This window comes from Vulpes vulpes, chromosome 15 (assembly GCF_048418805.1).
Source record: "Vulpes vulpes isolate BD-2025 chromosome 15, VulVul3, whole genome shotgun sequence".
Taxonomy (NCBI): Eukaryota; Metazoa; Chordata; class Mammalia; order Carnivora; family Canidae; genus Vulpes; species Vulpes vulpes.
In genome coordinates this window covers 78,912,378-78,931,040 of record NC_132794.1, presented here as the reverse complement: position 1 = coordinate 78,931,040, position 18,663 = coordinate 78,912,378, and the positions used below count along the sequence as shown (strand labels likewise).

Sequence of the window (18,663 nt, the reverse complement as noted above, 5' to 3'; positions counted from 1 at the left end):
CATCTCAAACCTGACATACTTAGAAAGGGCTTCATTCTGTAGCCACTTTGCCAACCTGGTTCCCATCACAGTGAATGGTACCACCATCTACTAGGTTGCTTAAATTAAAAAATCTAGGAATCTTCCTCACTTCTCTTTTCCTCCTTGTACTTCTACTTTGCGATATATCTGGACCCCACCCATGTCTTTTCATCTTTACTATCAAACTTAGTCCAAGCTGCCATCTATACTGAAATCCTTTCCTAAATGGTTTCCCCTCCAGGAGTAGGGGAGGCTCTGGGGAGGAGGGCTCTGTGAAGGACTGGTTTCCTGCTGTGCAGATGACACAGATTAATCAGATCTCTGAAGGAGAGGCGTGTGGGCCCTTCCTCTCTGTCACGCTTCCTTCAGAAACAGCACTTCCATTCAGAAAGCCAGATCAAGTGCCATTAACAAATTAATTCCGATTAGCACAACCCAAGCACTTAAACCTCAAGGCAATCCCTGTCAGTCCTACAGGGAGATAGCTTGGCTGGCTAATAAAGTGGAAACTGTATTGGAAGCAGAGGCGATTGTTTGATGCCTGTCTCTGTCCCTGGAGGGGAGAACAGTGGGATTTGATTACACCATGATCTCCTGAGGGAATTAACTCACTTTCTAATGGTAAGTTATTAATTTTCCAACTTGGTAGTTGGGTCTGTGAGAACAGGGTCAGGTCTCATTCCCCCTTGTGGCCCCTGCAGCCCTCGATTTAGGACTGAGCATTCTGTAAGTGCCCCATGATTGAATAAAGAAATAATTAACTGGTAGGTAGGCAAGAAGCCTGGGACCTACTATCATTAGTAACCATTCGTTCTTCTATATAACAAATATAACTGGGGCCCCACTGTGTTTGGCAAAGTAGATTAAAAAGTTAATCCAAACAAATAAGGCCCCTGTTCTCCTAGAATTTAGAGACTAGGGAAGGGAGGCAGATAATCAGCACGCATAGACAAATGAGAAACTAAATTCAGAGTGACAATTTCAATCATTGTAAGAAAGCAGGACAAGGTGACAGTGTGTTGAGTGGGGGATGCTCTAGGGGACCTGAGGCAGTGACACCTGAGCTGAGCACTGGATGGTGCAAGGAGCTAGTTAACTTTGATGAAATAATTTTCTAAGGAGAGGGATCAGAAAATGCAAGTGCCTATTGCCAGAGAACCAGACTCTACCACCTTTTTATTCTTTCCATACATCCAGCATGGCCATCTTTGCCTGCTGGTTGCTCTCCTTGTAGAACCAGGCAGGGCAGGCACGTCCTTGGGGCCAATTAGCTTTGCTCATAGACCGCCTGCCTACCTGTATGCTACCCCTCCTTCCTGCCCCTCTCACTCATGTCTCAGAGCTTTGCATAATTCCCACTTTTTCAAATGAAGCCTTTCAATAGCTTCCCAAATAGGAGGGCTCCCTCCTCTTGATGAAGTCCTGGAACGCTTATTGGTACTTGCTATCTTATTGCTTTACATGGGTAGATGCTGCATTACTGTGTACTTGAATCTGATTCCCATGCCTTTCCTTTCACTGTCCAGGGGGCTGCTCAGGGGCAGTGGCTTCATCCTCTCTGCCTCTTATATTTTCCAGGCCTAGCCCAGGTCCTCAGGAAGTCTGAATGGACACTTGGCCAAATGAGAGCCCAAGGTGCAGATGGAGGTCCACCTCTGGAGGAACATGGAAGCCTCACCTTTATCCTGGAATCTCTAATGTAGACAAGAAAGGAAAGCATTCCATCCAATTCCTGGGAATAGAACTGGCTTTGGATTTGAAAATTAGTTTCCAGAAGGATGATTTAAAAGATTTAAGACTATTACCAGCTTTCTTATGAGAATGCTTAGAAACTTTCATAAGAGCAGCAGCCACCCAGAAGGATAGGTCAGTTTGAAGATGAAAAGTTTGAGGACTGAGAAATCACGTGAAGAAGGCAGTGAGCCACCCTCCCAGATCTGGGCTCTATCCCATATCTCCATGTGACAGCTCTCCCAGTGACTCGGACCCCTAAAATGAGTACCATCCCTGCCCACCAGTAAAGCACAACTGCTTAATTGTAGCCAGCCTTCCTCCAGCTCAAAATCTTTCCTCCCTCAATATTCCCAGACATCCCAAGATTCCAGTGCTAGTCAGTCTCACCCAGGAAGCTAGAATATTTCCAGATGAAATATGAGGGTACAAAAGGTGCCGTCAGCGTCCAGGATCCTCAGCTGACTTGTTGTCAGGTCCTGAGTTGGAGGGAGGCCTGAGCGCCCCATGCTATGGCAAATGGGGATGAGGCATGGTGCCCGACTGTAGAGGAAGGAAAGCCAATGGGCATGATGATGAGATGAGCGTGGAGACGTGCTGGGCACTGCTGCTAACCTTTCACGAGGACCGTCCTGGCCTCAGCCCACTCGCTCCTCCCTTCTGACGTCAGCAGGCCGATTGGAGGCAAGCGTTCATCCTCGTTGGAAGCCATTTTGACTATCTTTCTCAACTGAGTGAACAGATCCCCCTCACTGAGACGGCGGAAATTAATGACAACATCCAAGACAAAGAACTGTGGGGGAAACAGGTCAAACATGTCACTCATAGCAGCTGGCCCAAGGTGAAGGGCCTTCACTGAGCCTTCACCTGTGAGCACAGGTGGGGGATACTCAGGCCCAAGGATCTTAAGGTATGTGATGGTTCTGAACAGTCACAAGTTGGGGACCTACCCAATGCTGTTGACTGTGCTGGACTCCAGTCTTCCCCAAATCAAAGAAGGCCAGATTAAATTTAGCTAAAATAAAACTTGCTTCTGTGGTTCTCACTTCATGTAAAACTATTATGTTTGTGGGGAATTAAGTATAGATTGCTACAACTACTATTGGAGGGCAATGTATGTCCAGCTAAATTGTGCATACCTTATGATTCAGCAGCAACTACTCTTATAAATACATACTTTAGCCTAAGGCTTGGAGAAACATATACTCTCGTGCCCAGAAGACATGTGAAGGAGTGTGCATTTAGGTTGTATTTGCAATAGCAAAACAGTAGAGAGAGACCAAATATTTTTCAGCAGGGGAACAGCTAAGTTAGATGTAGTGTATTCATCTAGTGAACATCCACTCAGCAATTAATAGGAATAAACTAGTTCTAGATACAGCTATAGGGATAGACATCAAACACAATGGTGAGTGGAGAAAAAAAGCAAGTTAGCAAATAATATGCAGAGGAAGATTAAAATGGAAAACATGCAAAATGCTCTATCCTTATGTGTGCGCATACACATGTGTGCATGTGTGTGTTCCAAATGAGGCCTGTGAGCTGTCATTCAGGAGCTTTGAAGCTAAGGTCTTGGGCTTCGTGAAAAGTCTTATCCCTAGCCCCAAGTCAAGATCCCTTTTCTGCCAGTTGATATGAGTGCCTGGTCTCATGCCCTGAGCAACAGATACATGGCCTGGTCCAGAGCAGGAGCCCTGAGAGTATTTCTGGAATGGATGAATAGTGCAACATGCAGGAGCTGGGAAATTCTGAGTTTGTCTTTTTAATGAAGATGGAGAAGTTATTATTTGTGGCCAAAATGCATCAGGGAGGCTTCTGGTGGGAATAGCCAACCTAGGATGGCAGACTTTCACTGAGCTTCTATCTTAGACTGAAAGTATCAGGTGAACCCAAGAAGAAAACATGGTAGCACAAATAGCAGGGGAATCTCTAGAGTAGGTGTCAAACTTGGGTTTTAGAAGAAAAAAAAAAAAAAGAAACAAAAACAACATCAAACAAAAAAAAACCCCACTAAAATCCAAAGCCAAACCACACCAAAACAAAAACAAAAAGCAAAAACAAAAACAAAAACAAAAACAAAAACAAAAACAAAAACAAAAACAAAACAAAACAAAGAAGGCCCAAAACAGCTTCTTGTCAGATGAAATAATTAGGTGGAAGCTCAATATAGAGAATCTATAGTCTGATGAGTGCTGCTAAGGGGTCAGGAACCTACATGCTTAGCCTGTCTCCTGGGTCCTCACGGGCCCTTGTGGGCTCCTGGAAGCCAGTGTGAAGACCTGAGCTGCAGGAGGCAGGGTATGAGCGGGCGGTACTGGCCAGGCCTATAAGGCCTTCTCAGCCTTGGACAGGCCACTCAACTTGTTTGAGGCCTTATTTCCTCTTCTGTCAGATGGGGATTCCAAGCACCTCTGCAGGTCACTACTGAATCAGGAGGGATGAATAAGTGCTGAGCCTAGCACCTGGACATGGAGGTCTGGACAGTCAGTCCGGAAAGGTGTCCATCTTCTGTGTGTGGTCTCCAGGAAGGCCGCCACCTGGGTTATTCATGAGGAGTTGCTGAGGCCACGCTGGGTCTCATTAAAAGCCCACCATCCATTCAGACCAGCTGACCTGGCTGGTCAGGGCCAAAATGGGAGCCCACTGAAGTCATTCTCAATCGATGACTCTCCTTGTACTCATAAATGATAAATATGGGGATAAATGGGACTGACCAGGAGTTGAGAGAACCTACTCTATCCTAACTCACTGAGTGCCTCGAAGGGGAGGCTGAGCATCCCTGGTGAAACAGGAACTGATATGTATTCATGCATCCTCCCCAGGGCGGAGAGGCTGCAGCAGAGAGGGCCAGGCCACTTACCTGGTTACAGCAGGCCACGATGATGTGCTCTGGCTCAGGCATGACACTGCTCTTCTGGGCCACCAGTGTGTCCTGGGTGTGGCCGGGGAGCCGGTAGGAGGAAAAGAGCCCGTAGTATTGCTTCATACAAAGTGGCTGCCCTGACAGCTGGCCCTTAGCACAGTCAGGAGGGATGGAGTGGCTGGACAGCAGGGAGGGAAGCAGGGGATCAGAATTGGGTCTACTTGACTTGATTAGGCAAAGCAGGGCACAAACACCAGAACTGCATTAGGATGGCAGTCAAAGAGCCACTTTCTGAAGTGGTGGAGTTCTGTGTTTCCACAGCCCATGGAGGGGTCCTCAGGGTTTTCTCAAGCCTCTGAGAGTCTCCCTCATCACTGCCTCGGGCACTACATGTACAGAACTTTCATATTTGCCCTCATGACTTCACTCGTGCTGATCTTTGCTTGGCATGCCTTCACCCCACCCCTGTGCTCAACGAACGTGTTCAGAAAACTCCTACTCTTTCAGGAGCCTACTCTTCCATCATCTCTTCTAGAAGCCTTCTCTGAGTTCAAGGTAGAAAGTTCTTTCTTCTGAGGTCTCAGCATCTCTTGTGTTCTTTACTCGCTCCCTTCCCTTCTGCTCTGCCACTTCCTCCTCTCTCTTCTCATTCTTTCTCCCTCTAGCTCTCTCTCCTTCCTCCCTCCCTGCTCCTTCTCCTTCTCCCTCTGTCTCTCCACTCTCTCTCCTTCCCTCCCTCCCTCTCAGGCAACACATTTTATTGAGCACTCCTCTGTGCCAGGCACATTTATTTCTATGATCTGGGGTTATAGTGGCAAACAAAACATGAGTGATGGGACACAGATCCTGGGATGTGTAAGTGGGGCGTAGACAACAAGCAGCAAGCTGATAAATGAGAGGGTTTCAGGTAGTGAGACAGAGTGACAAGGACCAGGTGTGAACTGAGCCCTGAGGATAAGAGGCAGCCCTGAGATTAGCTGGGGCAGAGTGAGGGTATGGTGTCCCTGGCCCTGCTGCTCAAAGTGCAGATGCCGCTCTGAACTCTGAGAAGCAGAAGCAGCTCTCAGAAACTTTTATAGCAAGTTAACTGAGGAATTCTATGTGTGTTAAATCTAAAATAAAAACAAAATATGTGGTTGTGTATTCTGTGCCTTTGTACCATTTTTCTGTGAATTCATTTTTGTAGTGTTTTACATTTCATAAAGTTAAAAAAATACATTGGTCCTTCACCACAGATCATCTGAGGAACACCTGTCCAAGCTGGAGAGGAAACCAGAGAGGTTGAAGCCTGGTACATAGGCTCAGCATGAGGAGACCATTCCCCTCAATTGGCAACTAGCAAGGATGAATCCACCATCACCTCGCTCCCATGACTCCTTCTCTGCCTTCTCATGCATCCCCTAAATTCCTGAGGCACATAGCATTTTAAAGAGATCAAGGAAGGACAGTGATCACCCTAGGAAAAGGAACCATTAATGTTCAGTCATGTTAGCTGGGGTTAACATTATCCTGATGCTGGAGGAGTTGGGATGGGGAAGGGGGGGGGAGTCTACCTGCCCTGTGACAGGACCCGGGAATCCAGGGCTGGAAAAAGACAAGGTCTTTGCCTCTGGGAGCTCCGTGGCTAGTGTGGCAGGGAGACAGATGACTCAACAGGCTGTGCCAAATTAGGGCACTACCCTTCCCAGGCTGGCCCCAACCTACCTGTCCAGCAGCGTCTTGTAGTGGAGCACACCAGAGATGAGGCTGGCTGCAAACCTGCAGAGAGAGATCAGGGCTGAGGTTCTCCTCTTAGGGGCTCAGGCTCCTTCCCTCTCTCCCACTCTCCTCTCCCTCTACTCCACATCCCTCTCTCAAGCTCAACCATCCCTCCCGGACCCTGCTGCAGGCATGCTGCCAGTCTTTCACAAGCCTTGTATTAAAATGGTCTTGTGGAGATAACTAGGAGGAGGGGGCCCTGGAGGGTAAATGGGGAGGAGGAGAAGAGTTGGGAGAGGAAGCTGGGAGAGGCCAGAGAGCAGGCAGGAGAAGGCTGGATGGTCAGGGGTGGGGGTTGTCCCTAGGAAAGGCCTGTGCTGGGGCTGAGCTAGACCGGGAACCCAGGTTTGGGGAAATCCAGCCTCCTAGGAAAAGTCAACAATTTGGTCCCCTTAGTGCTAATGAAAATGAAAGTGGGTGCTAGGGGAAAGAAAAGTCACCAGAGGACTGTGCCATAGGACTGTGTCATCTTAACTGTCCATGGATGATGACCCTGCCCCCTTGGATGCAGCTTGACAATTGTTTTCAGATGCTGTTCATCCATCTATCTGCACACTTCCTTTTGCCCACGGGAGGTCCAGGCTGCAGGCTGCCTGACCAGCAGCTGGGTTGGGCTAGTCCCCATGAGGAAGGAGGGGATGAGGGTTTTCCTGGCGCAGCTGAGTCCTGCTCATTGGCCGATGTAGGCCCCTCCTCTTTTGTTTGTTTTTGTTTTGCTTTTCTTCTCTGAGCTGTCCCTGTGCTGTGCCACATTGGGTTTGGATCTGCGAGACCACTGTAGGAAGACCCTTCCTCCCTGCCACATCCCTGTGTATATGTTCATCACCCCTCCTGCTCCCCCCAGCCCCCCAATCAACATCAGTGGGCCCAGAGGCCATTCCAGTGGCTCAGTGAGCCCTGAAATTGCAGCAGATGGCAGAGGCTCTGGTGGCGGCAGCTGGCAGGAAAGAACCATTTCCACCCCCTTGGAGCCTCTGTTGAGAGCTGTGGGCTGGTGGGGCCACAGCAGAGGTCGTCTCAGACAGCCTGGGGCAGTGCATCCGAGGGACAAGTCCAAGCCTCAAGTACTGGTGGGGTCAGAGGATACACACCTCCTTCCAGAGCCTCAGCCAGGTGGAGAATGCCATGGGAACACCTGGGAGCCCATGACCTCCTCTACTGCTCACCCCACCCCAAATAAATATGTTCTGAGGAAGACTGGGTGTTTGTCACTCACATAGCAGCCTCATCTAACCTATTTCCTGGACCACAGCCTGGACAGCCTCTGTCTCAGGGGCATTTGGCCTTAGAAAGCTCAGCCGAGGCACAAGCCTCGATCTTTTCTTCCTGGTGCTGGGGCTAGGCTCCAGGCAGACTCTCAAGCTGTGAACCTAGGAGCATGGTGGCCTCACCTTAGCTGGTCACTTGTATCTTGGAAGTGCTGCCGGGCAAAGATCACTGCTGGGCTGGAGTTTACAGGCAGGGCCAGGCGGTTATTGAGATACATGTCATTCAGCCAGTATTCAGACACCTGTTGGGGAGAATGAGAGGGGCGCCATTACTCCCAGCGGTCATACACACCCCTCTGAACAAGATCACCTTGCCTGTGAAGAGTGCCAGTCCCATCCTGGCAGCCCCACGGGACAATTGGGACACTTTGTTGGATCATACACCTCATTCATTCGCTCTACAAACACACACTGTGCCCCAGGTATGTGCTAGGGGAACTGTGTGCTCTCTGGTCCACCATGACTGACTTTCATCTTTGCCCCATGCCATTTCTCTCTTCCATCCTAGTTTCCTATTCTGGGTGTTTGGTACTTCATCCCTGTCCCCTGCCCATCCTACGTGTGCTCTATTCCTGCTTTGCCCTCTTCTTTGCTTCCCTGAGCTAATCCCCATCTTCTGCTGTCCCATCTCTGTCCCCCGTCTGTCTCCATCTCTGTCCCTTGTCTTACCTTGTTGCCCCATTTCTATCTCTTACACTCTCCTATCCATTCCCCCATTCCTGACCCCCATTGTCTTCCACCTCTATACCCTGTCTCTCTCCATCACTTCAACTCTATCCCCATCTGTCCCTTCTTGGTCCCCATCCTGTCTGTCCCTCATTTTTGTCCCTTGCAATACCCTTGTTTCTCTTCTCTTCCCTCTCCCCCAATCTGTCCCATCTTTGTTGCTTACCTGCCCTTCATCCAAATCCCTGTCTTCAAGTCTACTCCCTGTCCCCCATCCTGTGGGTCCCTTGTCTGCACTGCACCCTTGCCAGCCCCCTGCAGTCTGCCCCTCTCAATAACTCTTACCCAATTGGCAGTCTTCTCCTGTCGTTCCAGGAGCTTCTGCTGTAGGGTCTCACCAAGGCCACCAGGGGCCCCAAACTGCTGCACGATGGCCTGGCTCCTCCTGAACTGCTCCTCAGGTACTAGGTGCTGCATGCATCGCAGATAAGTGGCCAGGGTCTGCTGCAGTGGGGGCACTGGAAGTTTGGGCAACTTCTGGAAGAGAAAGTTCATAGGCACTTTCTATGCCTGTTCTTATGTGGGGTCCATCAGTGGGCATTAGACCATGCCTGTCCCCAAGTTGGTCTCCAGTTGGTGTCTCCATCAGTCCCCATCTTTGTTCCCTATCTTGAATCTTGCCTATTTCCAGGGCTCAGCTCAGCGGAATTCTGACTTTAAGAAGCTTCTGTCATTTTTTCTGGTACCTTAGCCCTGCCCCCAAGAGGGGATAAAGTGTAGAGGAGAAGACCTTGATGTTTGTACTGAGTTCATGCACTGACCCTGATGCTGACAAGCTGCGTGATCTTAAGCAAACCACCTCCCTTCTGTGCCTCAGTTTCCTCCCTTGTAAAATGGGCGTTAATAGCCTCTACTTCTCATAGGATCAAAGAAATCCTATATGAAAATGCTTTTAAACCACAAAGAATAGGTCTAAGATGAAAGAAACCTGTCATTGATATTGGCTGTTGGTCACTGTTAATTTAGGAATTGTTCCCAGCTGGGGCTTCAGAAAGAAGCTAGTTTATCTCTGGACACAAAGGGTGTTATACTCATGGAGAGACTGGCTCTTTTACATCTCCTCCTTTTCCTTCTTCCTCACTAAGCTAGTCACAGTCAGAAACCACAACTTTTCATATTACAGATTCAAGTTTACAAAATTGGTGGTAGGGGGCCACCTTCTTTCAGGGGTTTTTCTCTTTGGGGTGGTGGGACCAGGCTGTGGAGTAAAGGGACCCAGTGAACGCTTGCCTCTGCTCGGCTCCTGCTGCAGCATGGGCTGGAGCCCTCCCTGCAGCGGCCCTGGGCAGACAGGGACCAGTATGGGAGCCTGTGCTGATGAAAGAATGGGAGTCCTTGCCTGCCCGATCCTGTCTTTAGGGCTCACTGCCCTAGGGGGAGGAAGGGGGAGGTCATTGCCAGTTATGGGCTGCTCCTGCCCCAGCGAATGCTCAAGGATGAGGGTGGTCTGGGCAGCATTCTAAGTTGCTTAGTCCACTTCAAGAAAGCCAGGTCCAAGCCCCCCAACCAGCCATTCTGTTTCCCTTTTCCTTCTCTTGGGGTCTGGGGGTCTGTGTGGTGGGGGAGTGGGCAAGCACAGCCCAGATGGTGGCCTTGCCAAGAGTGTCAGCAGGCCTGTCTAGAGTCTGTGCTAGAAACAGGGTACCTTTCCTCAGGGCTCTGATAATGTTCTGGGGCTCAGTCATAGGGAATCAGTGATGGGTAAAATGGAATGAGGCAGGAAATCTTGGCTCATACATCTCAGTCCCATGGGGCTCCTCTCTAGATTCTCCTGGGCTTCTAGCCGAGGCCTGGGGCTGGAGACAGGGACATGTACTGAGTGTCTTTGGACCCTAGGGTCTCAGGTCAGTACACATTTTACAGGCACTTCATGTGAACCAAGCCCTGGACTGTACTTAGGGACAATGGAGAGAGAACGCCTGCTCTCAAGGAAAGGGCATGTCATGGACCAGACTCAACAACAGAGACGTTCGTGAGCTGTAATAGTCAGGGCAACATGGTGAGCAATTTCATGGGGAGAATCCAAAAAATTCTGATTAGGGTTTCAAATGAAGCCCCGGGTAAAGAGGTGGCAAGAAGACAAATGTAGCAGAGGGGCCGACGCTTCAACAATCTGGAGATCAGATGTGCTGCTCCATCACTTAAGAAGGTGGGGAAGGAGGATGCCTACCTAAGGAAAGTGGCAGTGTCTTAGGCCAGTGGGGAAGATGGTGCCTAAGGCTCCAGGACTGAGCCAGCAGCTGAGGCTGGGATGTGACAAGGCTTAGAGAGTTCAGTCTTACCGTAAGGCAACTCCACCAGGATCAAAGCCTTTGGAAGTGAAACCTGGGGAAAGGAAAAGCCTAGGGAGAAGAGTATCTAGCCCAGGTCAGGGGCTCTTCCTGGCCTTAGGAATAAGGATGTGGCTATTAGCATTTCTTCAACATTGCCTGAAGCCACTCCTAGGCCCTCCAGGCTCTCCCAGGATCCTCAGCAGGCTCAGGGCAAGACCGCAGCCTGGGCTTCATGCCCAGGAGAGGACAGGGCTAGTGGCCAGGCAAGTGCTGAGGCCAGTCCCATACAGGACTATTCTGGAAGCAGGGGTATGTAAGTGGGGAGGGCAGGGATGAGAGACAGGACTCTAAAAGTCACTCACAGGCTCCTCCTCACTGCTGGGAGTTTTTGTTGCTGTCTTATGGGGAGCTTTTTCCAGTATAGGCATCTTGGTGACTCCTGGCTGGGGAAGCAGAGGTGCAGACCTGAGGACCAAGAAGCAGGGAGACATCAGTACAACAGCCACATAGAGTTGTCATGGACCCTTTTACCTTCCATAGTCTAACCCTCCACCCCTACCCTGTAAGGAAGCCAGAGCTAGACATGGGCCCCAATCACACAGGACCTCAGTGCAGGTCCCAATCTCCCAACCTCCAGACCAGCCTCTCTAACTACGTGTCCTTTCCGAGTCCCCAAAGAAGTTAGAGTGGGGTCTAAAGCAAGTCTTTAGCTGATACCTATTCCATAAGACTGTCACCCAGACTCAACTGACCACCCTAGGCCAGAATGGGAAGGAGCCTGTTGAGCTTGCTCACTCCAAATCATAAAGGGGTCATTGGCAGAGCACTTGCTTTGTTCCTGCCTAGGACTCAACAGATACATGTTTTGCTGATTAAGATCTCTCCTACTAGACTGCGAACTTCTCCTGTTGTGTTCAGGGCTTCACCTCTGGGACCTAGCCAGTGACTAGCATGGAGTAGGATCAGTGTTGGGCAGCTGAATTGAAGGAACATATGCTTGCATGAATGCACGGGTAAATGAATACATGTCCTCTTAGGCTGTGGGCTCAGGAGGCACTCTGGGCTGACCAGGAGCCTGGCCTGTGGCCAAGACAGGGGTTGTGGTGGAGGACCCTGGGGCCTGCTGGATGGACTGTGACTTAGGCAATCTCTGGTTTGCAGGCCCCTAGTGTAGGTGGCATGGGAACACTGAGGAGATGCTACAGGGCAGCTGGGCAGTCCAGGACTCTAGGGGTCACCTGACTCAGCCTGGAGAAAAATGGATTAATTTTTTTATTTGCAGTAGAAGTGACCCAGGACAAGAGGGGCAAAGCCCTATTTAAGACCACCCTCTACCCTCAGCATATTCCCAAAGCAGAGTCTCAGAGCGACACACTCATGATTTCTACTCATCCATCCCCTATTCTCTCCCAAGAGCCTAAAGCTGATGTTTAGTCCATTTTATCCCCCACCCCCACCCCAGGCAAGCATAGCCCAGGTGGGGGCTAGGCTCTAGGCACAGCTGACCCAAGGACAGAGCTTCCAGAAAGATGATGAATCAGGCTCAGGAATGGAGAAACCTGGGGCTGCCTGGCAGTACTAGCAGAGAATACAGAACCTACATGAACTCCATGCCAGGATGCTGTGCACTAGGTGGTCCCCAGACCTGCTGAACAGCATAGTCATTGCCCCTACACCCAGCAAAATGGAAACAGTGGTATACAAGGAAGGGTCCACGGCAGGGCTGTAGAATTTGGAAAGGTCAGTGAGGGCAAGGTCAAGTTGGTAAAGGTCCTAGTGTGACTGGACACCCCATATCTTGGAGAGGTGTGAGGTTGGAGCACTATGGCTTCCTGGGGACCAAATGGGAGGGCCTGGTCCCTGCTGGGCAGCGGGCTGCTCCCCCCCACCCCACCCCAGGGCCAGGAATTAGGCGGTGAATGCGGATATATATGCGTATCTTTTTGCTTCTGATGCCCTCCAGTCGGTGCTGCCACCAGCCTGGCTTCCCAAGGCTCCCGGGAGGGGGGGGGGGGGGGGTCTTTCCTCTGAACTTGAGGCCCAATCCGAGCTCGGCCTCCGCAACACAGGCACCATGTAGGGACTCCCTGGGACCTAGCTCACACTTGCCACCTGAGGCTGCTCCCCACCTCCCACCTCCGCGAGAGTCGGGTGCGTACCCGCAAATCAGAGGGGTCCCGGTGAGGCCTGCCGACGCCCTGGCTGGGCACACAAAATGCAGACCCTGGCATTTAGCAGATGGGGATCCAGAATAGAGAAGTGAGGACACGCACGCGGAGGCGCGGAGCGTGATGGCCAAGCCTCTCCAAGCCCTTTCCCCTAACTTCTCGCCGTCCTGCTCCCGGCCCTTCTGCCTCCACAAGCCGTGGGGAAGCGCCAGAGCCGCGGAATCCCACACTCTCCCGGCGCTTCCCCGACGGCCACTTCGGTTCAGGACTCGGCCAGTGCCGCGGCCCCTGGGGCCTGCGGACCCGGCGCCTTCCCCGGACCGAGCCCTCCTCCCCCGCCCCCGGCTCCCTGCGCTCGGCTCCGGCGCGGCGCTCTCCCGCCCGGCCCCTCTCACCTGTGCTCCCGGTTCCGCCGCGCTGGCCACGGTACCCGGGCACCAGGCAAGACTGGGCGCGGGAGTGTCGGCGGGAAGGGATCCAGGGGCGCGGCAGCAGTACGGGGGTGGGGGCCTCTGTCCGCGGTCGAGCCTCCGACGTCGCCGGGTCCCCGCGGCCTCCCTCCTGGATGCCAGCGGACCGGCCGCGCCTGCCTGTCCTTCCTCCTGTTCCTCCTCCCTCCCCTCTTTTTCTTCCCTCCCTCAGCCCCACCCCGTTTCTCCCGCTCCTCCGTCCTCGCCCCCACCCCCGCCGCCTGCGGCGATCCCACCTCCAGGCCCCCTGCCCCGGCTCGGACGGCTCCCCGGACGAGTTTGTGTCAAGGCAGCGGAATCCAGGCAGGAAAACGGGGTGCAGAACATTGCCCGGCCCGTGCTCATTGCCCCCTGCCCAGCCTTCCCCAGTCCCGGTGCTCTCCCAACTCCATTATCCTAGCCCCGGCTGCGGCTGCGGCGGCACAATCCTGGGGGAAGGGTTGGGTCTGGGGAAATCTGCCCCCTCCCCGCCGTCTAGGCCAGGCTCAAATCATACTACAACTCCTTTCAAAATGATAATGATCATCATCATCATCATCATCATCCCGATCACTGGAGGTCCTCCTTCCTTGCTTGCACTATGGGGAGGAGGGGGTGGGGAGGAGTGGAGATACAGACCTGGGGATGCTTACAGACACGCAGCCAGAGGCATACAGTCCTCCCAGACAAAGCACTCCTCCCCCACCCCCACCCCACATAAAGATCCTTACACAGCAACACACACAGACAGACCCACAACGACAGACCCTGCCCAAACACACACCCAGCCCAAGACACGATCAGAGGACAGATGTGCACACACCAGTAGTGAGGACTCTCAGAGGCATTGTTTAATACATAGGTGTACCCCAACTCTGCTGCCTCTCCATGCCAGAATTGTAGGGCTCCTCCGCCTTCAATCAGGCCGCAGACTCCAGGACTGGGAGTGGCCTGCAAACCGGGGCCTGCAGCTCCAGAGACCAGCACTCAAGGTGGGGAGACTTCTGACAGCCTTGGCCAGATGCTTCCACCAAGGCAGGGGTAAGGGTGGGGGTAAGGGGGGTGGCACCAGCTCCCACATTGGCACCCTCTTCCCTTAGGACTCAGACCCGCACAGCCAGGTCATAGCAGACACACCAACCTCTCCCCCACTCCTCGAAGGATAGAGCTTAGCTCTCTGACAAACACACATGACAGAGATGGGAGCTCTGCCAGGAACAGGTCGGCCCCTACTCCTCACCGAGCCTGGACCCGGCAGGATGCCACGCTAAAGGGAGGCCCACCCCTGACGCTTCAAAGCTCAGTGACTGACACAGGGAGTGTCCTCAAGGGGCGGTGCCTCGCACACCCGGAGATAGGAGATAGCGGGTCCTCAGGCTCCCCCGGGCGGCACCCTGGGGCGCTGCGTTGGGGCTGGGAGGGAGGGGCTGTGGCGGGCTAAAAGGAAGTGGTGTCCGAAGGTGGGAGCCTTTGCTGGATTTGCTTTATTTCTACCTCCTCTACTAGGTAGCAAAAGAGCCACAGGCGTCCCTAGTGCTTGCCAGGCCCAGACCTGTATTAGGGCCAGACCCAGCTCACCCTCCCCTCTGCCCTGGCCCTGTGCCCGGCCGCCCACCCTCACCAGTAAAGAGACTCGGTCTCGAACAGATATAGTTTATTGATTCGGGCCGGCAGCACCGCGGTGCAGGGCGCCAACTTGGCACTGAGAGAAATGGGAGGAAAGACAGACAGACGCACGGTTCTACACAGAGGAGCCCCGAGGTGGCGCCTCGCGCACCTCTTTATCTCCGCAGGACCAGGATCGCATCGCATGCCTCTGTGCTCTGCGCCCCACTGGACGGGAGGGAGGGTGACACAGAAAGGGTCATAGACAGGGGACCCAGACGAGGAAGTCCAGCCGGCCGAGGCTGTGGAGGCTGTGGAATACTCGTTGGAAGGGGCCGGCCCTGAGCCTGAAGCCACCTTGACCCAAGAGGTGGGGGGTGGGTGGGTGACCTGGAGGAGTAGCGGGGCTGCTAGCTGCGGGTGTAGTAATTGTTGTAGACGTCCTCGCATTCGTCAAAGGGGCCCGAAGGGCTTCGGGGTGCGCCGTCGGGGTCCGACACGGGGCGCTCACGCAGGCGCACAGCATCATACAGACCCTGCGGGGGCTCCTCCAGCAGCACGTCGCGCTCCGAGCGGGAGCGCCTCAGGAGGCCCACGTTGCGCAGCAGCAGCAGGACGGGCGCGTAGAGCAGGTTGGCCAGGCCCATGCCGAGGCTGAGTTGCGCGAAACCGAGCGAATGCACTATGTGGCCCGCCACTATAGGCCCGAGCGCGTAGGCCACGGAATAGGAGATGTCAGCGATGGCGTAGACGCTGCCGTAGACCGAGACGTGGCGCACGTCCACGAGAAAGGCGAGCGTGGGCAGCAGCGCCGTGTCTACTAGCGCAATGCCAAAGCAGAGGCCGCAGAGCGAGACCACTAGCGGCGCGAAGGAGCGGCAGGCAGGCACCATGCAGGAGCTGGCTCCGATCACGGCCAGCCCGAGCGCTCCATACAGCCACTGCAGGTGCGGGTAGCGCGCCGCCAGGCGCACGGTGAGGTAGACGCCGAGCACGTGCGGCACAAAGGCAGGCAGCCAGGCCATGCCGGTCTCCCATTCAGACGCCGCCATCGTGTGCTCCATCCACGTGGCGATGGTCGGCTCGAGGAAGGCAAGAGGGATGTTGCAGGTGGTGAGCGCCCCGGCCACCACCGCGATGTAGGGGTCCAGCATGAGGCGGTGGATGGGTGTGCCCACCGGCAGGTTGGCCCGCGCCCTCGTCGCGGCGGAGAAGGGCTTGGCCACTGCCAGCAGCAGGAGCGCGTCGAGCAGCGAGACGGCGGCCAGCACCAGGAAGGGCGTGTGCTTGCCCGCGAACTGGTAGAGGAAGCCCCCGAAGGGCGGCGCCACTAGACTCCCGAAGCTGATGAAGGCCAGAGCCACGCCCAGCGCGCGACTGCGCTCGGGCTCCTCGGGGTACTTGTCGGCGATCATGGCGATGCCGGACGTGTCCGCAAAGGCCGAGCCCAGGCCCTGCAGGCTGCGCGCAGCGAAGAGCGTGGCGTAGTCCTCCGCGAACGCGAACAGCAGGGTGGAGGCGAACAGGACGCCCAGGCCGATGAGCAGCGGCACGTCGTAGCTCACACGGTCGATGAAGGGGCCGCTCAGGGGGTTCACCAGCAGCTGCAGGATGGCCTTGGAGGCGAACAGCACCCCGATCTTCACGTCCTCGTTCTCCGTCGCTGCCGTCGGGGACTCGGAGGTGTTGCCCGCGTTGGCGCCGACGCTGGCTGCAGTGGACAGCGGCAGAGCGGACGCCTCGGTGCTCGGGGTGGGCCTGCTGGCCCTTTGCATGCGGGCAATGTAGTCGGGCACGATGGGCACGATGACCATGTAGAGCATGTTGTCCAGGAACAGCGCCACGCACACGATGACCAGCACCAGGCGCCGATGCCGCCGGGGATCCTGCAGCGCCGCGCCCACCGCCTCTGACAGCCTGACGGCGGCCGCCCGGGCCGGGCCCCCGCCCCGGCCCCCGCCCCGGCCCCCGCCCCGGCCCCCGCCCCGGCCCCGGCCCGCGGGCGCTGCGGCTTCCATCGCCTCTGCTCCGCCGCTCTTCCCAGGACGCCTTCGCGGGCCGAGCGCGGGCGCCCTGCGGTGCAGAGACCGGGCTCGCAACTTCGCGGGCGCGGTCGGCGCGGTCGGCGCGGTCGGCGCGGTCGGCGCGGCGCCCCTGTGTCTCAGGTGGCCGCAGGGCTCATGGCCCTGTGCCCGGGAAAGGCAAAGACCCTGCCCCTCGAGCCGCCGCGGCTGCTGCGAGCCGAGCCCGGGCCGGCCGCCGCTGGCCTCAGGGCGGTCAGGGAAGGCGGGCGAGCCGAGGGGCCGGGGCCGGGGCCGGGGCCGGGGCCGGGGCCGGGGCCGGGGCCGGGGCGGGGGCCGCAGACTGCGCACGCCGCGCCCCTGGCTCGCGCGGGGCCGTCCCCGAGGCGCGGAAGGGCCGCCCGCGCGGGCCGAGGGGCAGGCGGCCGCCGCCTCGCTCTCCTCCCCTCGCGCGCTCTGGCCTCCTCCGCCGCCGCCTCCGCTTTCCTTTCCACTCGGGGCTGTGACGCGGCGAGTCTCGGCCCCCAAGTGGTGCCCGGGCCACTTGCGTCGCTCATGCTAATGCGACGTCGGCGGGGCGGGGGCCGGGGGCGGGGCGCGGCGGGGCCGGGGTCCCCTTCCCAGAGGCGCCGGGACTGGAAACCCTGGAGAAGGGTCTCGGTAAGAAGACCCCCTGGTCTGGGCCAAGCCCCAGAGGATGGATGCGCGGCGCCAGGAGCGGGCTGTCTGTTCCCCGGCCCCGGCCCAGTTCTAGGACCCGGGGCGCGGGGGGAGGGGGGGGCGCCCTCTCCGTCCCCCTCCCCAGGGGTCGCGCCGCGGCCGCTCTCCACCCGCCCGGCTGGAGGAGGGCGCCGAGGGCTGCGGGTCTCCGCCTCCGCCTCCGCCTGGATCTCGGCGCACAGCGGGCAGAGCCCCCGAGGTGAGCGGTGGCTGCGTCCATCTGTTCTCGCAGCTGGATGGGGGGGCGGCGATGGGTGGGGGGCCGGTACAGACCCCCCGACCCTTTCTCTGGCCCCACCCCTGGCCCCTCCCACCCCCAGGACGGGAGGGGGAGACGCAGACACTGCTGGGCCGGTTCCGACAGACCGGCCCTTCGGGAGAATGTCACGGCAGAGAATCCCTGACTGCGAGCTTCTGGGCACCGAGGGAAGTCGCCTCGCTCCCACCAGGGCCCTAAATATCAGCCCTGCCCCGCCCACCCTCCGGCACTGCTCCGCCACCTTCCCTCAGCAGGTACTCCCCCTTTCAGCCTCACCGTCCGGGACCCCAGCTCCCCTCATCTCCTTGCCCTCCTCCCGACCCCCACCCCCGGAACTCCTCCCAGGTGCTCTTCGCCCTGGAACTAACCCCCCACCCGCTTCGGCGAGGTCCCGCCCCCATTCACACCCCCTCCTCCCCACACCCCTTCCCCTAAATCTACAAAGGTGCCTCCAAGTCTCCGGTGGGCTCCGGGCGTGACGTGGCCGGGGTCCTCTCTCGCAGTTGTAAGAAAGCCCGAGTGGGCGCCGCGCCCACTCCCACGGCAGGAGCCGGCAGCTTTCCTCTCCTCCGAGGCTCAAGGGAAGCTCACCTTCCGGGAGGGCCCCCACCGCCCGGACACCCCATTCTCTGCACCCTGCCTGAGCTGCCCTGGCTGTGAGCTGGGCCTAATGTGTCCCCCAAAGAACAATGACCCTAGATGGCACAACGAGTCTGTGTTCCCAGTCGGCCGGCCGGCAGGAGAAAGGCAGTTGAGATTGAGAGACTTGTGTCTTTAAGATTACAGTTTGCCTTTTCCAGA

At 56.0% G+C, this 18,663-nt stretch overlaps 2 protein-coding genes across 2 annotated transcripts in view; both read right to left on the bottom strand.

Annotated features, from left to right (window-relative positions):
- CHAT (choline O-acetyltransferase) overlaps positions 1-13,431 on the bottom strand; it is a 52,785-nt gene extending 39,354 nt beyond the window's left edge. Inside the window, exons 1-7 of the mRNA XM_072739291.1 lie at positions 13,204-13,431; positions 11,003-11,105; positions 8,653-8,844; positions 7,765-7,883; positions 6,320-6,373; positions 4,613-4,793; positions 2,368-2,545 (exon numbers count right to left, since the gene is read on the bottom strand). Of these exons, the coding sequence (XP_072595392.1) occupies positions 2,368-2,545; positions 4,613-4,793; positions 6,320-6,373; positions 7,765-7,883; positions 8,653-8,844; positions 11,003-11,068 (790 nt within the window). The 5' untranslated portion in view covers positions 11,069-11,105; positions 13,204-13,431. The remainder of the gene's footprint in view (positions 1-2,367; positions 2,546-4,612; positions 4,794-6,319; positions 6,374-7,764; positions 7,884-8,652; positions 8,845-11,002; positions 11,106-13,203) is intronic.
- A 1,465-nt stretch (positions 13,432-14,896) lies between these two features.
- Positions 14,897-17,440, bottom strand: SLC18A3 (solute carrier family 18 member A3). Its single transcript, XM_072738132.1, has 2 exons — positions 17,228-17,440; positions 14,897-17,129 (listed from the first exon to the last, which is right to left on the bottom strand). The coding sequence occupies exons 1-2, from the start codon at positions 17,438-17,440 to the stop codon at positions 15,273-15,275; spliced, it is 2,070 nt and encodes a 689-aa protein (XP_072594233.1). The 3' UTR covers positions 14,897-15,272.
- Between the last annotated feature and the right edge of the window lie 1,223 nt (positions 17,441-18,663).

What these genes read in the sequence shown, in the direction of transcription:
- SLC18A3 (XM_072738132.1), bottom strand. Translation starts at nt 17,440, where the DNA reads ATGAGCGACGCAAGTGGCCCGGGCACCACTTGGGGGCCGAGACTCGCC. An exon ending in CCAGGGGCGCGGCGTGCGCA is followed by an intron (nt 17,130 to 17,227) that starts GTCTGCGGCCCC and finishes GACCGCCCTGAG; the next exon opens with GCCAGCGGCGGCCGGCCCGG.